The sequence below is a fragment of the Aulostomus chinensis genome, chromosome 24, assembly GCF_037954235.1.
Source record: "Aulostomus chinensis isolate RoL2024-O1b breed Wild chromosome 24, RoL_Achi_v1.0, whole genome shotgun sequence".
NCBI classification, from domain to species: domain Eukaryota; kingdom Metazoa; phylum Chordata; class Actinopteri; order Syngnathiformes; family Aulostomidae; genus Aulostomus; species Aulostomus chinensis.
Window position 1 is genome coordinate 18042501 of NC_141343.1, and position 20000 is coordinate 18062500.

A 20000-nucleotide genomic window follows, 5' to 3' on the forward strand; every position below is an offset into this window, starting at 1 on the left:
GTACCATTGAAAGGAGACCTGTGCACCATAATACACCAACAGGACAGCACATCAGCAGCTCTGGTTCATAAACAACGCTTGATGTCCTTACCGTCTTGAGACATTCCAGTATTTTATGGGGAACCTCTGCTGTATAAAAACTTAATCAGAGCTTTTGAGCATTGTATGGAATCAAATGCTAATAAAGCTGACTGCCTTTGCTTTTTGGATCAGTTTACAAGAGGTCAGCCCGGAGAACATGATTCCTTCCAGAGGTTATCAGCTGGCTAAAGAGCTTCACCAAGAGCACTTCAGAAATGAGCACAGGATCGCTGCAGCTTGCAGACAGAAGGCTCTGGTTTGGTCTTCAATGAAGGCAGAGGATGTGACAGCCCTTCAATCCTCTTCTCTATTTCTGCATGGTTGTTGCAATGTAATGAAGGAGCTTCAATACATGCAGGAGCTGGACACACCAACCAGCATGAGAGCGACCATGACTAAGTTGCCATTTAAATACAGAGAAAAATGGAGGACAACAGCTCATGAGGTCTTGGAGAGGTCCAATCACAGAGCCCGCTTTAAAGATCTGGTCTCATTTATTTAATGCCAAGTTAAGATCATTTCGCATCCACTCTTTGGGGACATCCAGGACACAGCAAGTGTATTAAAGAGTGGTAACAGGTTCAAGTCTCATTCCAAGTTCTCCAAGGTCAGAGGTAGCAGCTTCACTCCTACAGTTACTGTTGTCGATACAGCTAAAGGCACTGGATGTTCAAACCCTGTCCCACAAAAGCAGAACTCAAAGGAAAGGTTTGAGGATGTATGTGTCTGTTGCTCTCAGTTTCACAGACTGCAAGAGTGTCCAAAGCTGAAAGGGAAGAAGCATTGGGACAAAATTTATTTTCTGAAGGAAAGGGGATGTGTTTTGGCTGCCTGTATAGTGGACACTGGAGCAAGGATTGGGACAGGCGCTTAACTTGCAAAGAGTGTGGTCAAAATCATCCTACTGTGCTTCATATCTCTGGAAGGCCAAGAATCAGCACAGGCAGTGAGCACTCTAAGGAAACAGCAGATGTTAAACCACCTGCTTCTTAAACTTGTGGGCATACAGGGGCCAGAAGGGAGGATAGTGTTTTGTCCATTTTGCCAACTCTGGTTAAGTCCATCATGGGAAACAAGGTAATATGAACCTATGTGTTCCTGGATCCTGGCAGTACAGCAACCTTCTGTTCAGGGAATCGTATTCAAAGGTTGAGCATAACTGATAGAGAAACAGCTTCCTTTTATGCACCATGGGACATGAAAAAGTGGTTTCTACTGGTGTGCTGAATGGCTTTGAGGTGGCTGGTCTGGGCAGTGACAGCTTCTAAAATCTCCGAGAAGTCCTCACTAAAATCCCTGTTACCACCTGCAACATTGTCACACAGGAGGAATTGCACACTTGGCCACACTTTTCTGATGTGCAGATCCCCTGCAGTTATGCTAATGTTAACCTGTTGATTGGTACCAATGTTCCTAAGGTATTGGAACCCTGGGAGGTTGTAAACAGTCAAGGGGATGAGCCATATGCGGTATGTACTGTACTTGGTTGGATAGTTAATGGTCCCCTTCGAGATGGTGGGGATAGCAGGCCTAAAATGGGGTGCTCAGTGTCTGTAAACGGAAGGAAATGCTGAGCAATCAGTACAATCATGACTTCAGCTAAAGAAGTTCAGAGGAAAAAGGAAGACAAGAGAAGACATCAGGTTCCTAAAGATTGTGGATGAGTTAGCCCAGCTTCAGGATGGACCTTACAGAATGAAAATGCCCTTCAGAAAGGACCAGCTCACTCTTCCTCACAATCCCTCCATGTTTAAGCAAAGGCTGTTAGGATTAAAGGGGAAGTTCAGAAAAGATGAACTCTTTCACAAAGAGCACACCAGCTTCTTCACTGATGTTATTGAGAAGGGCTATGCAGAGCAAGTAACCCAACATCAACTGATTGGTAAGACTGGGAAGCTCTGGTATATTCCCCATCATGGTGTACGTCATCCCAAAAAGGGTACATTGCGGGTTGTGTTTGACTGTTAAGCTGAGTAAAGGGAACCTCACTCAACAGTGAGCGTTTGCAAGGCCCAAACCTCAGTCGTTCACTGTTTGGTGTCCTCACCACATTCAGACAGCAGCGAGTGGTGCAAAAACTTCCTTCGCTTCTTATGGTGGCCTGAGGGCAATGTGAGCCAAGAACTAGGAGAATATCAACTGGCAGTTCATTTGTTTGGGGCCATTTCTTCCCCAAGTTGTGCTAGTTATGCGCTCAGGAAAGCTGCAGAGGGCAATTGTGCTGATTTCTCATCAGAGGTTATTGAAACAGTCAGAAGAAATTTTTGTTGATGACTGTTTGAAGAGCTAACCCTCAGAAGAGGAGGTAGTGGCCATGGTTCAAGCTCTCACTGAGATCTGCCAAAAAGGAGGCTTCACTCTCACAAAGTGGATCACTAATAGCCAGGTAGTACTGCAAACTATTGAAGAGGAGCACAGAGCTAAGGATTGGAAAGAACTAGATCTGGAAAGAGACGAGCTGCCAGTTGAAAGAGCCCTTGGGCTACAATGGTGTGTGGAGTCAGACACATTTGAATTAAAAATTACAGTGAAAGAGCAACCACAGAGCCTGCGAGGAATGTTGTCTATAATCAGCTCAGTGTATGATCCGGTGGGTTTCCTTGCGCCAATAATGCTGCCAGCCAAAGTCATGTGACAAGAGCTCTGTCAGAGGCATTGTGGATGGGTTGACAACATACCTGTAGGTATTGAGCATGAGTGGACAAGGTGGCTGGAAGATATGAAAGGGTTGGCATCATTCAAAGTGGAGAGATGCATTAAGCCCAGAGGCTTTGGACAGCCTGTCAAGGTACAGCCGCAGAACTCTTTGGATGCTAGTAACGATGGATTTGGTACTGTCACTTACCTCAGGAAAACAGCAAGAGCAGGGTCTGTGTTCCCTGCTTGGTAAAGCAAGATTCACCTCTCTAAAGCCACTAACGATTCCCTGTTTGGAGCTGACAGCTGCTGTTCTGGCTCTGCTTGTAGATCAGGTGCAGAGAGCAGAATTGGAGCTGCCATTGGATCAGTCAGCTTTCTGGATGGATTGTACTGCAGTGCTCAAGTACATTAAAAAAATGAGGACAAGCTTTTCCACATGATTGTGGCAAAAAAGGGTATCAACCATCAGAGATGCAACTCATGTCTCTCAGTGGAGGAATATAAACACCAAAGACAACCCTGCAGACTACGCTTCCTGAGGTGTGAACGTTGGAGACCTGCTGAATGATGGTAGCTGGATTTTGGGCTCAAAGTTTTTCTTTGACCCAGTAAAGGATGGGCCTTCAGACATCAGAGGCCACAATTGCAGATGCTGATCTAGTGGTAAAAAGGGATGCTATGGTATATCCGATCATCACTCAGGACTCTCCTGATGCTACAGAGCAGCTCATATACATTTTTTTTTTCAGACTGAAGGAAACTGAAAGTGGCAGTTGCGTGGTTTCTCAAATGGAAGAGGACTCTGCTGCAGTTGAAACAAAGAAGAAAGGAATTGCATGCTCTTGGGCTCCTTAGAAAGGATGCAGATGGACCATGCATTAATGCATCATTGGAGATGGAGATGGCTAAAAGAGCCAATGGAAGTAGTGTGCTGTTAGCTGAGGATCTATTGACTCTGGCAGCTTTGGCAGAAGAAATCAAGCATCCACTCATTTTGTCAAAGGATCAATACATCACATTTGTATTGAGGTATATTCACCTACAAGTGGGTCACAGTGGAAGAAATCACACTCTGTCAAAGCTGCGAACTAAGTTTTGGTTAACAAAATCCAATGCAGCTGGGGGAAAATCATATCCCAGTGCTGCTTCTGCAGGCCATATAAAGGAAGGGTAGGCGAGCAAAAAATCGCAGACGTGCCAAAGGAAAGACTTCATCCTGATCTCCCTGCCTTTACAAATGTCTGAATAGATTACTTCAGGCCTTTAGGAGTAAAGAGGGGCCAGAGTCTGTGTAAGCGTTATGGTGTGATCTTTACCTGTTTTGCAAGCAGAGCCGTTCATTTGGAAGAGGCTCCGTCTTCGGGTACTGATGCCTGTATTAATGCGTTACAAAGGGTTATCAGTTGAAGGCAAGGCAAGGCAAGGCAATTTTATTTGTATAGCCCGTTTTCACAAACAGTTTGTCTCAAAGGGCTTCACATGGCATCATAACAACATCCTCTGCCCTTAGACCCTCACATCGACTGAGGAAAAACTCCATAGAAAACCCTTTTAACAGGGAAAAATCTGAGAAACCTCAGGGTGAGCAACAGAGGAGGGATCCCTCACCCAGGACGGACAGACGTGCAGTAGATGTTGTTACGGACAAGAAAACAGTTTACAATACAAAATGTGGGAAACACGGAAATGTTAATAACAGCTGAAGAAGGAAGCTTCTGGTAGGGGAGGCAGGGAGAGCAAGCCAGCTTGATGGGGGACTGGATGGCAGACTTGTTCATGGAAGGGGAGCGCAGGCCGGTGTAACAGTAGGGAATAAGGGGGGGGGGGGGCGATGCAGGCGGCGGTTGGGGCTCCGGTGGATCTGTGGAAACACAGAGAGACTGCGAGACACCAAGGCCAAACTACAAAGTGCAACAAGTAAAATGTGCAGGGAGGAGAGGAGGAGAGAGGGGGAGAGGAGAGGAGAGGAGGGAAGGGCTCAATGTAACCTGATGTGTCCCCCAGCAGTCTAAGCCTATAGCAGCATAGCTATCAATGGTTCAGAGCTACCTGAACCAGTCCTAACTGAAGGCTCTGTCATAGAGGAAGGTCTTAAGCCTGGACTTAAACGTAGTTAAAGTGTCTGCCTCTCTGACCCATGGAGAGAGCTGGTTCCAAAGTAGAGGAGCCCAGTAACTAAAAGCTCTACCTCCCAGTCTGTTTGTATTGATACTGGGAGTCACTAAAAGACCTGCATTCTGGGAGCGGAGTGCTCTGGTCGGACAGTAGGGACTAATGAGCTCTTTCAAATAGGATGGAGCTTTATCATTGAGAGCCTTATAAGTTAGCAGAAGGACTTTGAAGTCGATTCTAGATCCTACAGGAAGCCAGTGGAGAGAAGCTAAAGTGGGAGAAATGTGTTCTCTCTTCTTAACTCCCGTCAAAACCCTCGCTGCAGCGTTCTGGACCAGCTGGAGACTCTTTAGAGAGTATTTAGGACATCCTGACAAGAGAGAGTTGCAGTAGTCCAGCCGAGAAGTGATAAATGCATGCACCAGTTTTTCAGCATCACTCTGGGAAAGGATATTCCTAATCTTAGCGATACTTCGAAGATGGAAGAAGGCGGTCCTAGTCACATGCTTTATGTGGGAGCTGAAGGAAAGGTCCTGGTCAAAAATGACCCCAAGGTTCCTTGCAGTTGTACTCGAAGTTAGGGTGATGCCATCTAGAGTAGAGATCCGATTCAAGAGTGTGTCCCTGTGGTGTTTAGGTCCAAAAATAAGAGTGTTATTTGAAGTTAGTTGAAGAGGACAAGTGTCCAGTATGTGTTCAGATAATGGAACAAACTTTGTGGGAGCAGAGAAGGAGCTGAGGCAGGCAGTAACATCATTAAATCACAACTGGATACAAGGAGTTCTGCTGCAAGATGGCATCCAGTGGAGCGTTCACCCACCTTCAACATCACATCATGGTGGTGTCTGAGAATGTTACATGTGAATAGTGAGGTAAGTTCTCACTTCTGTGTTACATCTACAGACTCTTGATGATAATGGACTCCATATGGTTTTATGTGAGGTTGAGTCTATTTTGAATGGTTGCCCTCTCACTAAGGTCTCAGATGACCCTAATGACCTCGAGCCTCTCACTCCGAACCACCTTCTTCTCATGAAAGGTAAACCAGTCATGTCACCTGGACTGTTTTACAAGGATGATGTATATGTGGAGAGGAGATGGAAACAGGTGCATTACATTGCATATTTGTTTTGCAAAAGAGTCTCTTGTTAGTTTTGCATCTTAAGTTTATTGGTCGAAGAGTCTGGAAGTCGATACATCAAGAGGGGACCAGGTTAATCCAGACTCTAAATTGACCGTAGGCGTGGCTGGGAGAGCCAATGGTTGTCTGTCTCTATGTGTTGGCCCTGCCATGGACTGGTGACCTGTCCAGGGGGAAGGCTGCTGGAATAGGCTCCACCCCCACCACCCTGAACAGGAGAAGAGGGAGAACATGGATGGATGGATGGAAATTGACCCAGTGAAGTTAGAGTCATAATATCGTTTTATTGGCTCAAATACATACATATGTCAAATGTTAACATAAATAAATACAGGAAAAAACAGGAAGTGACATCAAATGACGAAATTATTTCCTCCTCTAAATCATCTTCTGTCAGAGCACTCTCTTACATAACGTCAGTAATGTTTCAATTATGTAGCCATTCCTCTGTTAGCTGTGTTATCTCAGGTAAAGGTGCTCAGTCAGAAAGGTATCAAAGCCATGAAAGATTCAGTCTGAAGGTAATAACTATTAACAAAATTGCATACATTTTTCTCTGTATTTCAGCTCACATGTTTCATATTTGGGACACATTTTCCTCTCACTGCAGAGTTAACCTATTGTTAGTCTAGCGTTAGCTTCATGACTCCTCCAGCTGACAGATGTCTGTGGACACTTCAGAGATAAGTTAAACAAAAAAACTTTTAATAAGAAGTTTACAACATATTATCTTTGAAGTCAGAATGGCCTCGAAATAAATACCTCCATCTAGCTGAGGAGGTCATGTGGTGACCTGTTGATCAGCTGGAATATGCATCCGTCCATTTTCTATACTGCTTATCTGGTGAGGGTTGGGGAGGGGGCGCTTGAGCCTATCCCAGCTGACATTGGGCGAGAGGTGGGGTTCACCCTGGATGGGCCACCAGTCCCTCAGGAGCAAGTAGGGGTTCAGTATCTTGCTCAAATATACTTAGACATGGTCTCAGGGTGAGGTGGGGATCAAACCAGCAACCCTTTGGTTGCTAGACGGCCACTCTACCTCCAAGCCATGCCATCCCCAGCTGGAATATGTAAAAACTAATTTGTAGCAATGTTCTTGTGGGATGATTTGGATGAAGTTGCCCGTTCAACTTCCTAGGTCAGGTGACTGGAAGCACCTGTTCTCTTATCCATTGATTGACAGGTTTCTTTTTCTGACTTTGGGTGGGTGACGCCCTTGATTGGCTGGTTCTCTTCTGTATTCAGAGGCATCTGTAGTGCCAGTAGGAGTCTGAATAGATGATATAGGACCTTGTGGCTGCAGCCTGGTGGAGGATATTTTATGTGACAAGTTGTCACGGTGGAACATAGGCACAGGTTGGCTACTGGTGGGTGCTGGTCTCTCCTTGGCCAGCTAAGGCTCAGGCAATACGAGATGGGAGGGGGGGCAGGAAAAGGTTGACTGTCATACTCATGGTTCTCAGATTTTCTCCAAATATGGTGGATCGTGGAGCCTGGGCCAATAGGGAAGGGACAATAGATTTTGGGGTAAATCTGTTAAATAAGGCTAGTGTTTTTAATATTGCAAAGGTCTGTCCTCTCGGAGTGATGCCTCGATTTTTTTTTTCTGTCTGCTCATTTCACCGCAACTGGGGAGAAACAACAGCACCAACCTCTACTAAGGTGATGTGAGGTCATCCTGATGCTCACAGACTATATGCCTTCACTAAATGCACCAAACTAAATTCAGTTTTTCACTACATTAAGCAAATGTGACCCACAAATGAAAGGCCTCTTCCTCTGCCCAACCTTTGCCCCTCCAACAAATCTGGTGACAATCTGTTTCATAGTCTTAAAGAATCCTGATGATGTCCAGCAACGGTCATGTGACTTTCTTGGTGGATCTGGGGAGAAATTGCTCTTCGTAAAATCATTTTTGAATGGCTGAATAAATGCAGCTCAGTCCTCTATAGAATGACTTGGCTGGTTTAGCAAGCTAGTTTCCAGTTCACTAAGAATGTCCCTCCTGTCAGAGCCCTTCGCCACTTTGGAAATCCAGCACTGTACCTCATATTAAACTGCAGCCTAAGTTCTTTATCCATTATCTCCAGCTGGGTCTGGTGGACTTTGGTGAATCCTGACAGTTAACTGAATTGTCAGAGACACAGCTTTCAATTGGCTTGTGACCTCTAGGTGGCACAAGAGATTTGTGGAGCAGGGAGCGAGGAGGTGCCCTGATGCTCAGAGTCCTCCTCAGTGGGATGGCAGGGGATGTTTGATCTGCAGATCTGTATGTATCAGTTAATTTCAGGGAGGCTACTCGACTGAGTGGCGAGGAAGTGCTGGGCAGAGGGGTGGAGAAGGAGGTCTTTGGGGAACTAGGAGAGACAAGGCTGGTGTGGGTTCTCCTGAAAGAGGAGGAGGCAGTGCTTCTGGCAAAACCTGGACATGACGAAGGAGGAGTGGCCTTGTGTGAAGGCATGGTGGGAGCATTGATGCCACTCCTTGCTACGGTTCCTTCAGTCGGACCCAGTGCCCGCAGAGTGGAGCGACATATCTTCTCCTCTGCTTTGGCCACCGGCTTGCGGATGCATGGCTTCCTGTCCAGTTCTCTGCTCCCTGGAAGCTTTGGACCATCGTGGACGCTGGAGTGCTGGGAGGAAGGAGCAGCCAAGGGACGGTCTCCTCGCAGAAGGGAGCTGTTGTTGGCAGTGCCGGCAGTCGGGCTGTTAAGGGAAACCTGGTGGTGGCCAGGAACCTTTTCAGAATGTTTGTGAATGGATGCCATCTGCATGGTCCGGGAGATGGGCACCACCCGCCTGATGTATTCACTCTCAGAGCTGGTGAGCATGCGGACAGGCTTGGATTTGTTGGCTGTGGGTTTGATCCCAGAAGGTCTGGTTTTAGAGGTAGCAATGTTCTTGTGGGATGTTTTTGATGAAGTTGCCGGTTCAGCTTCCCAGGTCAAGTGACTGGAAGCACTTGTTCTCTTATCCACTGATTTGCAGGTTTCTTCTTCTGATTTCTGGTTTGTAGAGCCATCTGGCTCCACCCCTTGATTGGCTGGTTCCCTTGTGTCGTCAGTGGCATCTGTGGCGGCAGTAGGGGTCTGAGTAGACAACGAAGGACCTTGTGACTGCAGCCTGGTGGAGGATACTTTATGTGGTGAGGTTTCACGGTGGAACACAGGCACAGGTTGGCTGCTGATGGGCACTGGTTTCTTATTTGCTGGCTGAGGCTCTGGCAATGGAAGATTGGGGGGGGCAGAGGAAGATTGACTGTCACACTCATGGTTCTCAGTTTGTGTGACGTCAGTGTGTGTTTGTTCACCAGCCGCGTCGCACATGCCCATCATGCACCACACAACCACATCGTCATCTTTCTTTGGGTTATACTCTGCCTCCTGGATTTGTGTCATGTCTTCCTGGTGGTTTCCGGGGAGACCCCCTTCATGTGCCCGGTTGCCAGTGGTGATCTTGTTAAACCCCTTCAGCTCAGGAACCAGCATGCATTTCTCTAAAACCACAGCAATGGCAGCAGGCTTGTCATTGATGGAATCCTGACCAGCAGAGGTTTTCCCCCTTGAACCAGAGGGACAGTCAGATGCTGTTTGAACGCTGGAACCAGAACGCCATTGGTCCTTGCCATAGTTGCTGTGGTCAGACTGCTGGTTCATGTCAGAGGTAGGTCTGATTGCTAAGTGATCGATACTATTTACTGGTGAAGCTTTATTGCTGAGGTAAGTGGCGGTTGTGTGCTCTACATTTGCTTTGGCGAGAGGGGGGGGGCTATGTGGTGGCAGCTGGTTCTGGTGGTTAGTGTTAGACTGAGGTTCTGGCGAGGCTGACAGGAATGCTGTCTTTGCCTCCCCTGCTCCCCTCAACAGGGAAACTTTGCCTTCCAGGCTTGCCATTCCAAGAAGCATGTTGAGTTCTCGGTCAGCAGCAATGGATGGTGAGCTAGATGGACAGTTTCGTGAGCGTCGTAAGCTCCTAGCGTTCCCTGGAGGATTGCTGATTAAGGGTGACTGGAACTTTGGGGTCAGGAGCTCCATCAGCATCCCCACATTTTCGTGGCATGAAATAGCACCGACCATATCAGTCTCGCTGCTGCACCGTTGGCCAACGGCTCTGCCCACCTATGATATGATAGCAAAGTGTGAGTGTAGTTAAATCTATTTCAGTATGTTTGGTCGTGATGGCATTCTCCTACCTCCTCGCCTCCCGCCCATGAATGCCTCTTCTGCTCCTCTATCACTTGCAACCGCCGCTGCCGTGCAACCTCTTTAGCTCCCTGTTCTTCATTCTCCTGTCAAGGCGACAAACACTATTAGTCTCACCGCTCTCTTCAAATGTAGCTTAGCTTTAGCATTGCTCGCCTGGTAGTTAGGCTGACTCGTGGCTGGGTTTCTTTCTAATCGTGCTGGTCTTTGTTGAGGTCCTGAACTGGTTTTGGAGGACAAAGGGTCAAACTAACACTGTCAGACTCAAGTACATCAAAGACGAAAGAACACAGGTTTGTCCTGTTGGCGTCACTGTTACCTTGACAGCATTGGTGAAGCGGCAACAGAAAGTGTAGAAGATGCTGAAGCAGTCGTCCAGTTTGAATGTCTCTCTGTCCTCACAGAGGAATTCCATCAGCTCGCTGCCCTCGCTCTGAAGCTGCTGTCGGCCATCATGTAGTGAACATAAGGATGTTGTTGCATGCTGACTCGGGAAAACATCAGCACAGGAGCATTGTTAGCATTTAGCTGCAGGATGCCAAAAAGGTATAATATTAGCACAAGTTACCTGCAGGAAGTTGTCCAGTTGCTGCAGCAGCTCTGTGTCTCTCTGGATGCTCTCCCCCACTGAGTGTATGTGGGAAGTTAACCGCTGCAGCTCACCATCCAGACCCTCTAAAGAGATCCTTCACAATAACATGACAAAGAATTTTTAGACCAAATGGGTTGCAGGAGATGCCATTCCACAGCATATGAGCCAAAAATGGCTTTATGTGTGACCTGGATGCTGCCTGGACATGACTCATCTTCAGAGGGAAGTCCAGCAGTGTGGCGTCTTTCTTCTGGGCTTCCTGGACAAGGAACATATGGTTATAGTGGAGATGGTGGCAAAGTTTGTGGCACCTAGATAACCATCAGCTGACTGACCAGAGCCACAAAGTGCAGCAAATTCATTCCCGGCTTGTTGGCTTTGGTGTCAGCGATCGCAAGAAGCGACGATAACTTGAAGCCCACAGCATTTCCTGCATAACCTCCCTGCAACGCCACAGCAAGGTAAGAGCAGTCACCGGAGCTCCAGGAGCAAATGTAACACCAAGCTCATGCTGCTGTGACCAGTAACAGGTGTAAGACTCACAGCATTGAGGATGTTTCCCGCCTGCAGCACCAGGTGGAGAACAGCATGGAGCTCCTTGCAGCTCATCACCTCTGAGGACACAAGATGGCGTCTTTACTGACATCATCCCCATGACAATGCAAACATGCAAGGAAAAGCAAGACATGAATAAATTATGGCAGCACAGGAGTGTGATAAGGGGAGATTTAAGTTTATTTCTCATTTAATGAAGCAGTTGTTCCTCAGTGGTGGTCAGTGATGCCTTCAGGGGCTATAAGAATTCATACAGACTAGCTGTTAGTCGAACAGCTAGCATGACATAGCAGTTGATTAATATTATTAATAACAACAAGCACTGGTTACAGGATACAGATTTTCTGACGGAACAGTTGTTATAAAAGTGGAGGCTTTTTCTACATCCTGACAATGACATCTACATCAGGGGTTGTGGTCAGAGTGCCGCACTCTGGATCAATGATCCTAGTTTCAATGCCTTCCAGATGCTGTTATTGATCTTTTAAACTAGATCATGTGTCTAAAGGTGTCCAGCACCCCCGAACTGGTCCAGCGTTCTGCACAAGATCCATAGGAGTCGTCATGGTGGACAAAGACATTTCTGGATGGATGAGGAGACAAACTGTCTCTGATGGCTCACGAACTTGTTTGGCACCGAGCTTTCAGGACATTCTTCTATACTTGGACCACCCCAATCATATGGGTACTTAACCGTTCGTTAACTAGTGAGTCTGGTAAACGTTGACCAGTGTTGATGAGGGAGCTGTAACTATGACAGTAAGCGGCAAACTTTTGCAATAAGGGTGTACTTTGAATATATTGTCATATTGTTTTTGGCTGTGTGTGTGTATGTGTGTGAGATCAGCTCCTAGAGGATCACACTGGTCTATTAATAGCGCAGGTGTGTGTGAGGACCTGGTTGGTGTGTGGCTGTCATCAACATCATTGACGTGTGTCATATTTCATGTAGACCCTTGTTCATCCTGCTGCTGCCAGATAACCATGTCTGTTACGGCCCCAGTCGTTGGATTATTTGCTTGGTTTGATCTTTCTTTAGTTAGAGTGGGCGCTCCTGTTGTCCCCCATATGTGTTCTGTTTTACAGGTCCTGCCTCCAACCGCCAGCCATTGGTCCTCCACAGCTGGTTCGCCTCAGCTGTCAAGGATCCCAATCAGCTGGCAACTAGACAGAGGCTGCGTCCGAATTGCCAAGTGGCAACTTACGTCCTCCTGCTACGACCTACCGCTACAGCCTACTTCTACAACCTAAACACAGCGGCACCATTCAGACACCCAAGAAGATTGGTGGTGAAGCACGACCTCTGCTGGCAGAGCACAGATACCGCAATTAGGTAGACAGCACCAACGAAAGCCCCACCTGCTGGCCTGACTGTCGTACTGCACTCCACTCTGAGCACCTTTCACTCATTCTCTCTTATTAAGCACTTTAACGCACCTGTAAAGGTGTGTTCACACCGCGTCGCCTTTGGTGTGAACACACCTTTAGTCATCAACGACTATAAATGTTGGTGTTCATCAGAATGGGAGACTGTTGGTGGCACAAACTTGGCTTGCGGGTCCACAAGTTTTTAGGGGACGAAGAAGAAGTCTGCGGTGCATTGTGGGCCATAGGTTGCTCCGTAGGATGCACCTGAACCGGCCTACAATGTGGGCGTGTTTAGGCTGGAATTTAGGTTGAGAAGTAGGTCGCTACTCACGCCAGTTGTGGTTTCGGACAGCCTACGACCTGCTCTGAGACCTACGATCAGATCTACTTGGCCATTTGGACGCAGCCTGAGCCTTCATATGTTGCTTTGCTTGGTCCGCATTTGAGGGCTGTCACTGTGCAGTGTGACATCCTTGTTTGCACCTGTGTTCTTTCACCTGAGTCGTCGTACCGTCTCTTGTTGAGTTGGATTTTGTGTTCATAGCCTGTGTTGAGCCTCAACTCTGCTCGTTTATGTACCCTGATCTTGTTTTGTTTGTAGCGTGCCATTAGTTGTGTTGAACTTTTGCAACAGTCTGCACTTTTTTCGTTAGGATGCACTTTTTTTTTTTATATATCGCACATCAGTGAAACAGTAGGGGTAAATCGCCATTTATTTTTGATCATCTGTCTCCTGTTTTTTGTTAGACCAGGGAGTCAGATTTAGGTTTGTAACTTTGCTTCTTTACTTCCTTTTTCTCCTGCTAGTGTAAAGTGTCATGAGATAGCTTTTGTTGTGATTTGGCGCCAAACAAATAAAATTGAGTTGACTTGACTTGTCTAGAGGAAAGTGATGCTATGTTAACGTTAGCATGGTGGCAGCTACCTCTGGTGGCGAGGCGAAGGGTCTCAATGTCTCCTCTCATGGTCTCACTGGTCCCTGGAAACTCCTCCTTCAACAACATGGCCTCAATGCGTACAGTGTAACTGGAGAGCAAAAAGACAACATCAGATTTTTAGTGATGACTTGTGATTGGCTGATAGTCGTTTGGATTAAATCAAGTTGTTATCAAGTTTTAAAGTATTTCTGCTTTCAGCCCCTCACATTTCAGTTAACAAATAAACACCCTAACTTGATGTTTTCACTGCCAAATGTCTCTCAACAGCAACAACACTATCACAGACTGATGGCTGGGGTTGTCCTCTGGAAGGTCAAAGATCAGCACCTGGAAAGCTGAATGAGCAGGTAGATGAAGGAGTCGGCCAATGACAACCTGGAGACTTCGCCACCATACGCCTTCAGGTTCCTCAGCTGTAAGAGAAGAAACTGTGTGTGTGTGTGTGTGTGTGTGTGTGTGTGTGTGTGTGTGTGTGTGTGTGTCTCTCTCTCTCTCACCTCCTTCATCTCTGGCAGCAGTTTCAGCAGGTCTCTCAGAGGCTCCGCCCCATAGGGCTCACTGTTGCCACAGCGAATATCCTGAACTATTGTCTGATTGGATCTGGAAGATGGGCACAATTCTTTTCTTGTTTTTAAATAATAGCAAGAGATGAGACAAGAGTAGAAAGTTTGCTTCTGAGTTTTTTAGTGGACTTTGAGGCACCACTAAATTAAAACAACACAAACTAGTCAAGTTGATTTTAGTTTTGGATATTTAGCTAAATGTACTAATGTCCACTTATTTAGCAGTTGTGAGCACCAGCTCAATTTACAACCCTTGCAAAGCCAATATGATTGCTAACATAATACCTACATAAACAGAAGTGTAAATTTAACGGGACAAATTCGGGCTAGCCTTCTGCTTGCTGTATAGCAACAAATCGTAACACAAGTCATCCCTGGACACTTAACAAGAAGAGCAGGTCTAAAACTAACCCAGAGCTAGAATCTGAAGGTCAGGGAGAAAACGTCTGGACAGGAAGCTTCTGTTTTCTGTTTGAGCAGCTTTGACCAATCATGTTTTAGCGGGCCTTGCAGTGGCGAGGTGGCTAGGAGTTTTCCCGGTGGCCTGGCCCCTTGGTGGCCTGCCTGGCTGGCGAGGAAAAAAAAAAGTTTTTTCCTTCCCCCTCAAGCCAGGTAGGCCAGCTAGCGACAGACAGCGCAGATCAAACAAAGGTCTCAATTCTATCGAGGCCTTTCATTCAATCAATCTGCTCAGTCAGTGCTGCTGCTGCAGGCTCCAGTTTGTGTAGCGCGAGCGAGCGACACGAGGGAGCTGCACTCACTCGGCTCGCTCGCATGCTTGCCCCCTCCATTTCGCTGGCGCTATGCAAAGTGGCCTGCTGGTATTAATTCCTCCCGGTCAGATTTGGAGTCCCACCCCGGCCCTGGGGCCTTGGTTGTGTCCATGTAAACATTGGAGCACACAAGAGATGGAGTTCATTTACTGAAATGTAGGCTATAGTCTGACAATGTAACATATTTGTTGTGGTAATTTAAATTATTAACAGAGTGTAAACTGGTTATTTTAGGAGCAATCTGCTCAAATTTATTGTCTTTCAACGCCATGCAAACCTTGACTGGTGGATTAAACAGGAAGTCTTAGACTGGATATCCACCGGCTACACAGAAACCCTGAAATACTGGCCCTTGTTCCAACTGAGTGGTCAGACAGAGCTGATGGGTGGGGTCTAATTGTCTGATTCCCAACAGTTCCCCGTGAGAAGGAACACCTGATACACTAGCAACACAAAATTTTAACAGGCAAGAACATAGAGCAGTGCCAGGCTTAATGGGGCGGCCATCTGCCTCGACCGGTTGAGGGGGAAAGTGGGATATGGACGAAGAGAGTGAGAGATGGAAGGGGGACATGAACATGGCACGGGCAGATAGACAGTGGGACCGAGGATGGGAGACTTAAGCTCCTTTCACACTGCACCAAGAACGTGGGTCAACGCGGGTTCTTCGGCACTCTGAAAGGGTCGACTCGGCATTTCGAACTGCGTCGACCGACTCACCAAGCGACCCGGGTCTTTAGCAGCTCGGCTCTTCTGCAGTGTGAAAAAGTCTCAGGTTTCAGGCGACCTTCCTGTCACATCCTGCTTTTGTCACTGTGCCGCCTGTCAGGCTTCACCTGTAGCTTCTTCGGTTCCCTTCCATTCGAGCCAAAAACTCCATCCTCCTTCGCTGCAGTGGCGCTCCGACATTTTCCAATCTGGGCGCAGTTGAACGCTGTGCAAAAGAGACAACATGGCAATGCACGTTCGACTCGGCGACGTCCATGTTGTCGTTTGTTTCCCTCTCAGTGTTCTGGCGCACGTTTACATGAAATGATGACGTTGTCAGCGCCATGTCGTACGAAAGAGAAAAACACAGGCATGCAGCCTCACAGGGGGAGTTCAGACCCGGGTCTTCTGGAAGCTTGAATGCGCCCTGATGCTGAGCAAACGCAGGTCCAAAAACCTGCGTTGACACGCGTTTTTCAGTGTGAGGGGGGTATCAGACAAAATGCAACAACAACAATAGTAAACTAGCTACCAAGAAGAACATCCAGCAGCTACTGCAGCACCAACTTCATTCCATTAAACCCAGACCTTATTATCTATATGATTTAGTTGTTACTAAATATTCAGTTTACAAACGAGCAAAGCCCATGATCGATTGCTAATATGTATCAGTACTCCTGAGTTTGACACAAAACATCCAAAAAAAATATAAATTCTCTAACTTGTAGAATTTTTTTGTGAGAAATGTGTTAGGATGCTAACATTTTGTCACCTTTTTTAAATAATGGCCTATGTAATTTTTCCCCTTTTTCAGGAAACGAAAAACTGGAGACAAAACATAAGGGCGAAAACGTCAAACGGCATAAAAACACAGGCACAAAAAAATTCTCAAAAAATGACTTTTTTTTTTTTTTTTTAAGAAGGCGACAATTTGTAAATCATGACAATGAAGGAAAGTGCTTGAATGTAGCTGATCAGAAGGCATGATCTCAGCATGTTTGCACTGGTCATTCATGTTGGGGAGGTGTGTTCATACCTGCATGTTGCCATGTGTTTAATCATGTCTCAGCATATTGACACAACACCAACACACTGGGGACACGTCCTGATCTCACTGCCCTCCACCTCATCACAATGCTTTGTTTAGGGCTAGGGTTTGTTCTTGGTTTAGGGCCAGTTTGCTTCTCCCAATAGTTCTGTTCCCGTAACCTTAATGGTCCTGACCGGACATCCCAGTTACATTTTGGAATCATCCAACACTGAACATCAAAATTCATGTGGTTGTGATGTCATTATCCCCAACGCAATACCAGCATCTCCACAGCTGTTTAACCTCAACACCTTTGGATGAGGGCATGCAGACACATCACGCCACCACTCCACCCCGCCTGAGAACCAAGCGGCGTATTGTTCGACGTTATGATGCCTTGGACAGAACGCACTGGCAAATCATATCAAATGAGTGGTTTTGGATCCAGCTACTTGCTCTCTGTTTAACATTGAGTGAGTGAGGTTGTAGACCTGCTCTTTGTGTAAAGTGCCTTGAGATGGCTTTTGTTGCAATGTGGCGCGATATAAATAAAGATTGATTGATTGAATAATTAAATACTGCTGATTGTAGATTAAACACCTATTCATGTATGCAAATATAAATCAGGTCATATTTATATATGATGAGCAGTAAGCTTTATCTGGAGCAGAGTCCTGATGTGTGATGTTCTAGCTTGTAGCATGATGCTAATTTAACAGGAAATGAAAAACACTCAGATGGTGGTGTCAAATATTTTCCTCATATTTCAGTCTAAACAGCCATTTTGTTTTATGCGCATTCATATATCAGCTGGCTGGTATACGGTGCTGGTGGGAAGCAGGCATCAAGCAGGCATGGTTATGTCAAAGTTTACCTCTTGAACTGTTTGAGGAATATCCCAATGTTCATCCCTTTTTTGGCATCCAGAATGGTGACCTGATTGAGGGATGAGAGGAGAGAGAGAGAGAGACAGAGAGAGAGAGAGAGAGAGGTCAGACTGCCCAGGTGGAAACTATTCACCTGTGACACACCTTCAACAAACAGCAGTACACCGCCTGCATCACACACCTCATCTCTCGCCTCTCTGAATGAGCTCCGGGCCTTCCCACCCCTGCTGGGTGTTGCTTTGGCAGTTGATTGACTGTTGCCCTGACCAAACAGCTCCTCAATGGTATGGATGTCGATCTGGTACTTCTGCTGCACACTGCCCTGTGTCCACAGGTTGGCCCGCCCCTTCACCTGCCAGGATTAGATGAGTGGTCAACTGATGATGTCACTAACCTTAGACAGCCATTGGAAAGCTGTTATTGTGTGTAACAACGCCATCATGATAGCATTACATTAAAAGTTGTCAAGTCCTGGTGGGATGCAGCAAGTCAATACTGTACCTGCTCTTCTGGTATCGTCTTCCAGAAGAAACTCCTCACCCTCTTCTTCCTTCTCAGGCCTCCTGCTGGGTCTCGTTGCCCCAGCAGGAGGGGTGGAGGAGGAGGAGGAAGAGGAGGAGGTGTGGGTGGGAGCACTGTCTGGTTGTCCAAGGGACATGTTAGCACAGTGACACCCATTTTCTGCTTGTGGGGAGTCTCGCTTTGATTGGCCGGAGAGACGCTGCCCATCACGTGCATCCCGGCAGCTGGTTGGACAGGAGCAGGGGGGAAGCGAGACCCACTGGTCGATCACCGCGGTGATGGGCCCCCATGGTGAGAGGAGGCGCTTTGAGCACTGTGAGGCCAGGTCATTTCGATGGAAACATCACGAAAGTGTCAAAGGTCAGGAAGATCTGGAACAACAAACATTTAAAAAGTTAGTATCCTGACTTCTGATCTAAACGAAAGAGAGTAACAGGAGCTTTGTCTGTCTTTTCCTGCACCGTTTGTTGTGTAGAAGTCAGTCATGTAAAAATGGGCGTTGTTGCAGAATATTCAAGAATAACGATGCAAAACTTATTCCAATGTTTTGACTTTCATCTTCATCTAAAACTAAATGTTAAGTTGTAAAAAGTTGAATGAGGTTTGGGGGGACAGAGACGAGACTGTGTTTCGGGCGTGGCCGGCGTTGGTTTACCCGGCAGGATCAGGGTCAGTGCTGGTGTGTGGTACTTCAGAACCACTGCTGCAGCGAGCTGTCCCACTTCTGCTCTTCCTATGTACACTGCAGATGTGGTACCACTCCTTCAAGTGTTGCTTTTCATATCATATACATATAATACTGGAGGTTGTTCATGATCTGCCTCAAGTGTAGTAGAAGTAGAACTGGTTACTGATAACAGGGCATTAATCATGTCTGTGTTTTGCCTTGATATCAAACAATATAGTTGTAACAGGGTTGGAGATGAATTATCATTTCATGAAACTGGCAGATCAAAGGCAACGTTTGCTGGGTGTCATTTCCTGTTCAAGGAGACTCCTCCTTGTCTACCATGTAGCCAATGAGGAAGGACTAACTGTAGAGTGCTGATGTGCAGACTGAGGACGTCTGTGGCGTGAGCTACATTGGAGCGCCAGCAAGACATTCTTGTGTCAAACGGCCGAACGAACTGAGCAACGACAGCTGAACGCTTGTTAGCGTCTCTCGCCGGTCCAGTTATGATCTTCAATCTCTGGTCCACATTCCTTCTAATTGAACCCAATAGAGAGATCAAAATGCTGGCCAGGAAGTGGCGACCCGTGAAAGCAGAGCAGACAAACCTCCTGCTCCTCCCTCATTTCTCTGCTTGCCATCAACAGTTATCAAGACAACAGCAAGAGCGAGTCCGGCAGGATTGTTGTAGTTAGTCAGGTGATCTCTCTCCTGTGGGCAGGTGGAAGTGACAACTGTCTGTCATATCCATCACTTTCTCTGAGTTCAGTCAGCCGGACTGTAAAGGGGGGTTACGAGGACGCACCATGTGACTAGAACAGTGTTTTGGAGGACTTGAGCTCATCAAACTTCATGGACAACCAGGAACTTTCAAGCCAAAAAATTGTGACTGAACATGCCCCTTTTGATGACTGGTTACTATCGCAACAGCTGGGCTAAGAGGCTGCTGGTATACAGTAAAGAACACGCACACACACAAGTGACTGAGAGAACGAATGACAAATATTGACACTGCAAATTCATGTGACCTCTCCCCTCTCTCTCTTCGTCTCGCTCTCTCTCTCTCTCACACACACACACACACACACACACACCTTTCACTGAGCAAACACAGGAGCAGCTCATGTTCTGCCAGTTGACATTTTTATTATAAACCAGATGACGAATGGAATAAAATTATGAATTCTGTTTGTCATATTTACTTTGCACTGTCCTGCCA

General features: G+C 46.7%; 1 protein-coding gene and 1 long non-coding RNA gene across 10 annotated transcripts in view; one reads left to right on the plus strand and one right to left on the minus strand.

Annotated features, from left to right (window-relative positions):
* Positions 1–7561: 7561 nt before the first annotated feature.
* Positions 7562–20000, minus strand: part of LOC147239079 (uncharacterized) — a 13384-nt gene continuing 945 nt past the window's right edge. The window contains exons 2-14 of one of the 8 annotated variants that reach the window (XM_086197396.1): positions 18091–18482; positions 17771–17941; positions 17577–17638; positions 14126–14228; positions 13956–14056; positions 13616–13716; positions 11311–11381; positions 11103–11210; positions 10956–11026; positions 10744–10861; positions 10495–10659; positions 10166–10261; positions 7562–10091 (exon numbers count right to left, since the gene is read on the minus strand). In XM_086197396.1, coding sequence (XP_086053522.1) covers positions 8055–10091; positions 10166–10261; positions 10495–10659; positions 10744–10861; positions 10956–11026; positions 11103–11210; positions 11311–11381; positions 13616–13716; positions 13956–14056; positions 14126–14228; positions 17577–17638; positions 17771–17941; positions 18091–18327 — 3441 coding nt within the window. In that variant the 5' untranslated portion in view covers positions 18328–18482 and the 3' untranslated portion in view covers positions 7562–8054. Of the gene's footprint in view, positions 10092–10165; positions 10262–10494; positions 10660–10743; positions 10862–10955; positions 11027–11102; positions 11211–11310; positions 11382–13615; positions 13717–13955; positions 14229–15684; positions 15899–17576; positions 17639–17770; positions 17942–18090; positions 18483–20000 lie in introns of those variants that run through there. The other 7 variants (XM_086197397.1, XM_086197400.1, XM_086197399.1 and 4 more) reach the window with 7 other exon arrangements.
* Positions 8260–20000, plus strand: part of LOC147239080 (uncharacterized) — a 17737-nt gene continuing 5996 nt past the window's right edge. The window contains exons 1-3 of one of the 2 annotated variants that reach the window (XR_015111801.1): positions 8260–12007; positions 12409–12655; positions 13896–14043. This is a non-coding gene — a long non-coding RNA (uncharacterized LOC147239080). Of the gene's footprint in view, positions 12656–13895; positions 14044–20000 lie in introns of both variants that reach the window. The other variant, XR_015111800.1, reaches the window with a different exon arrangement.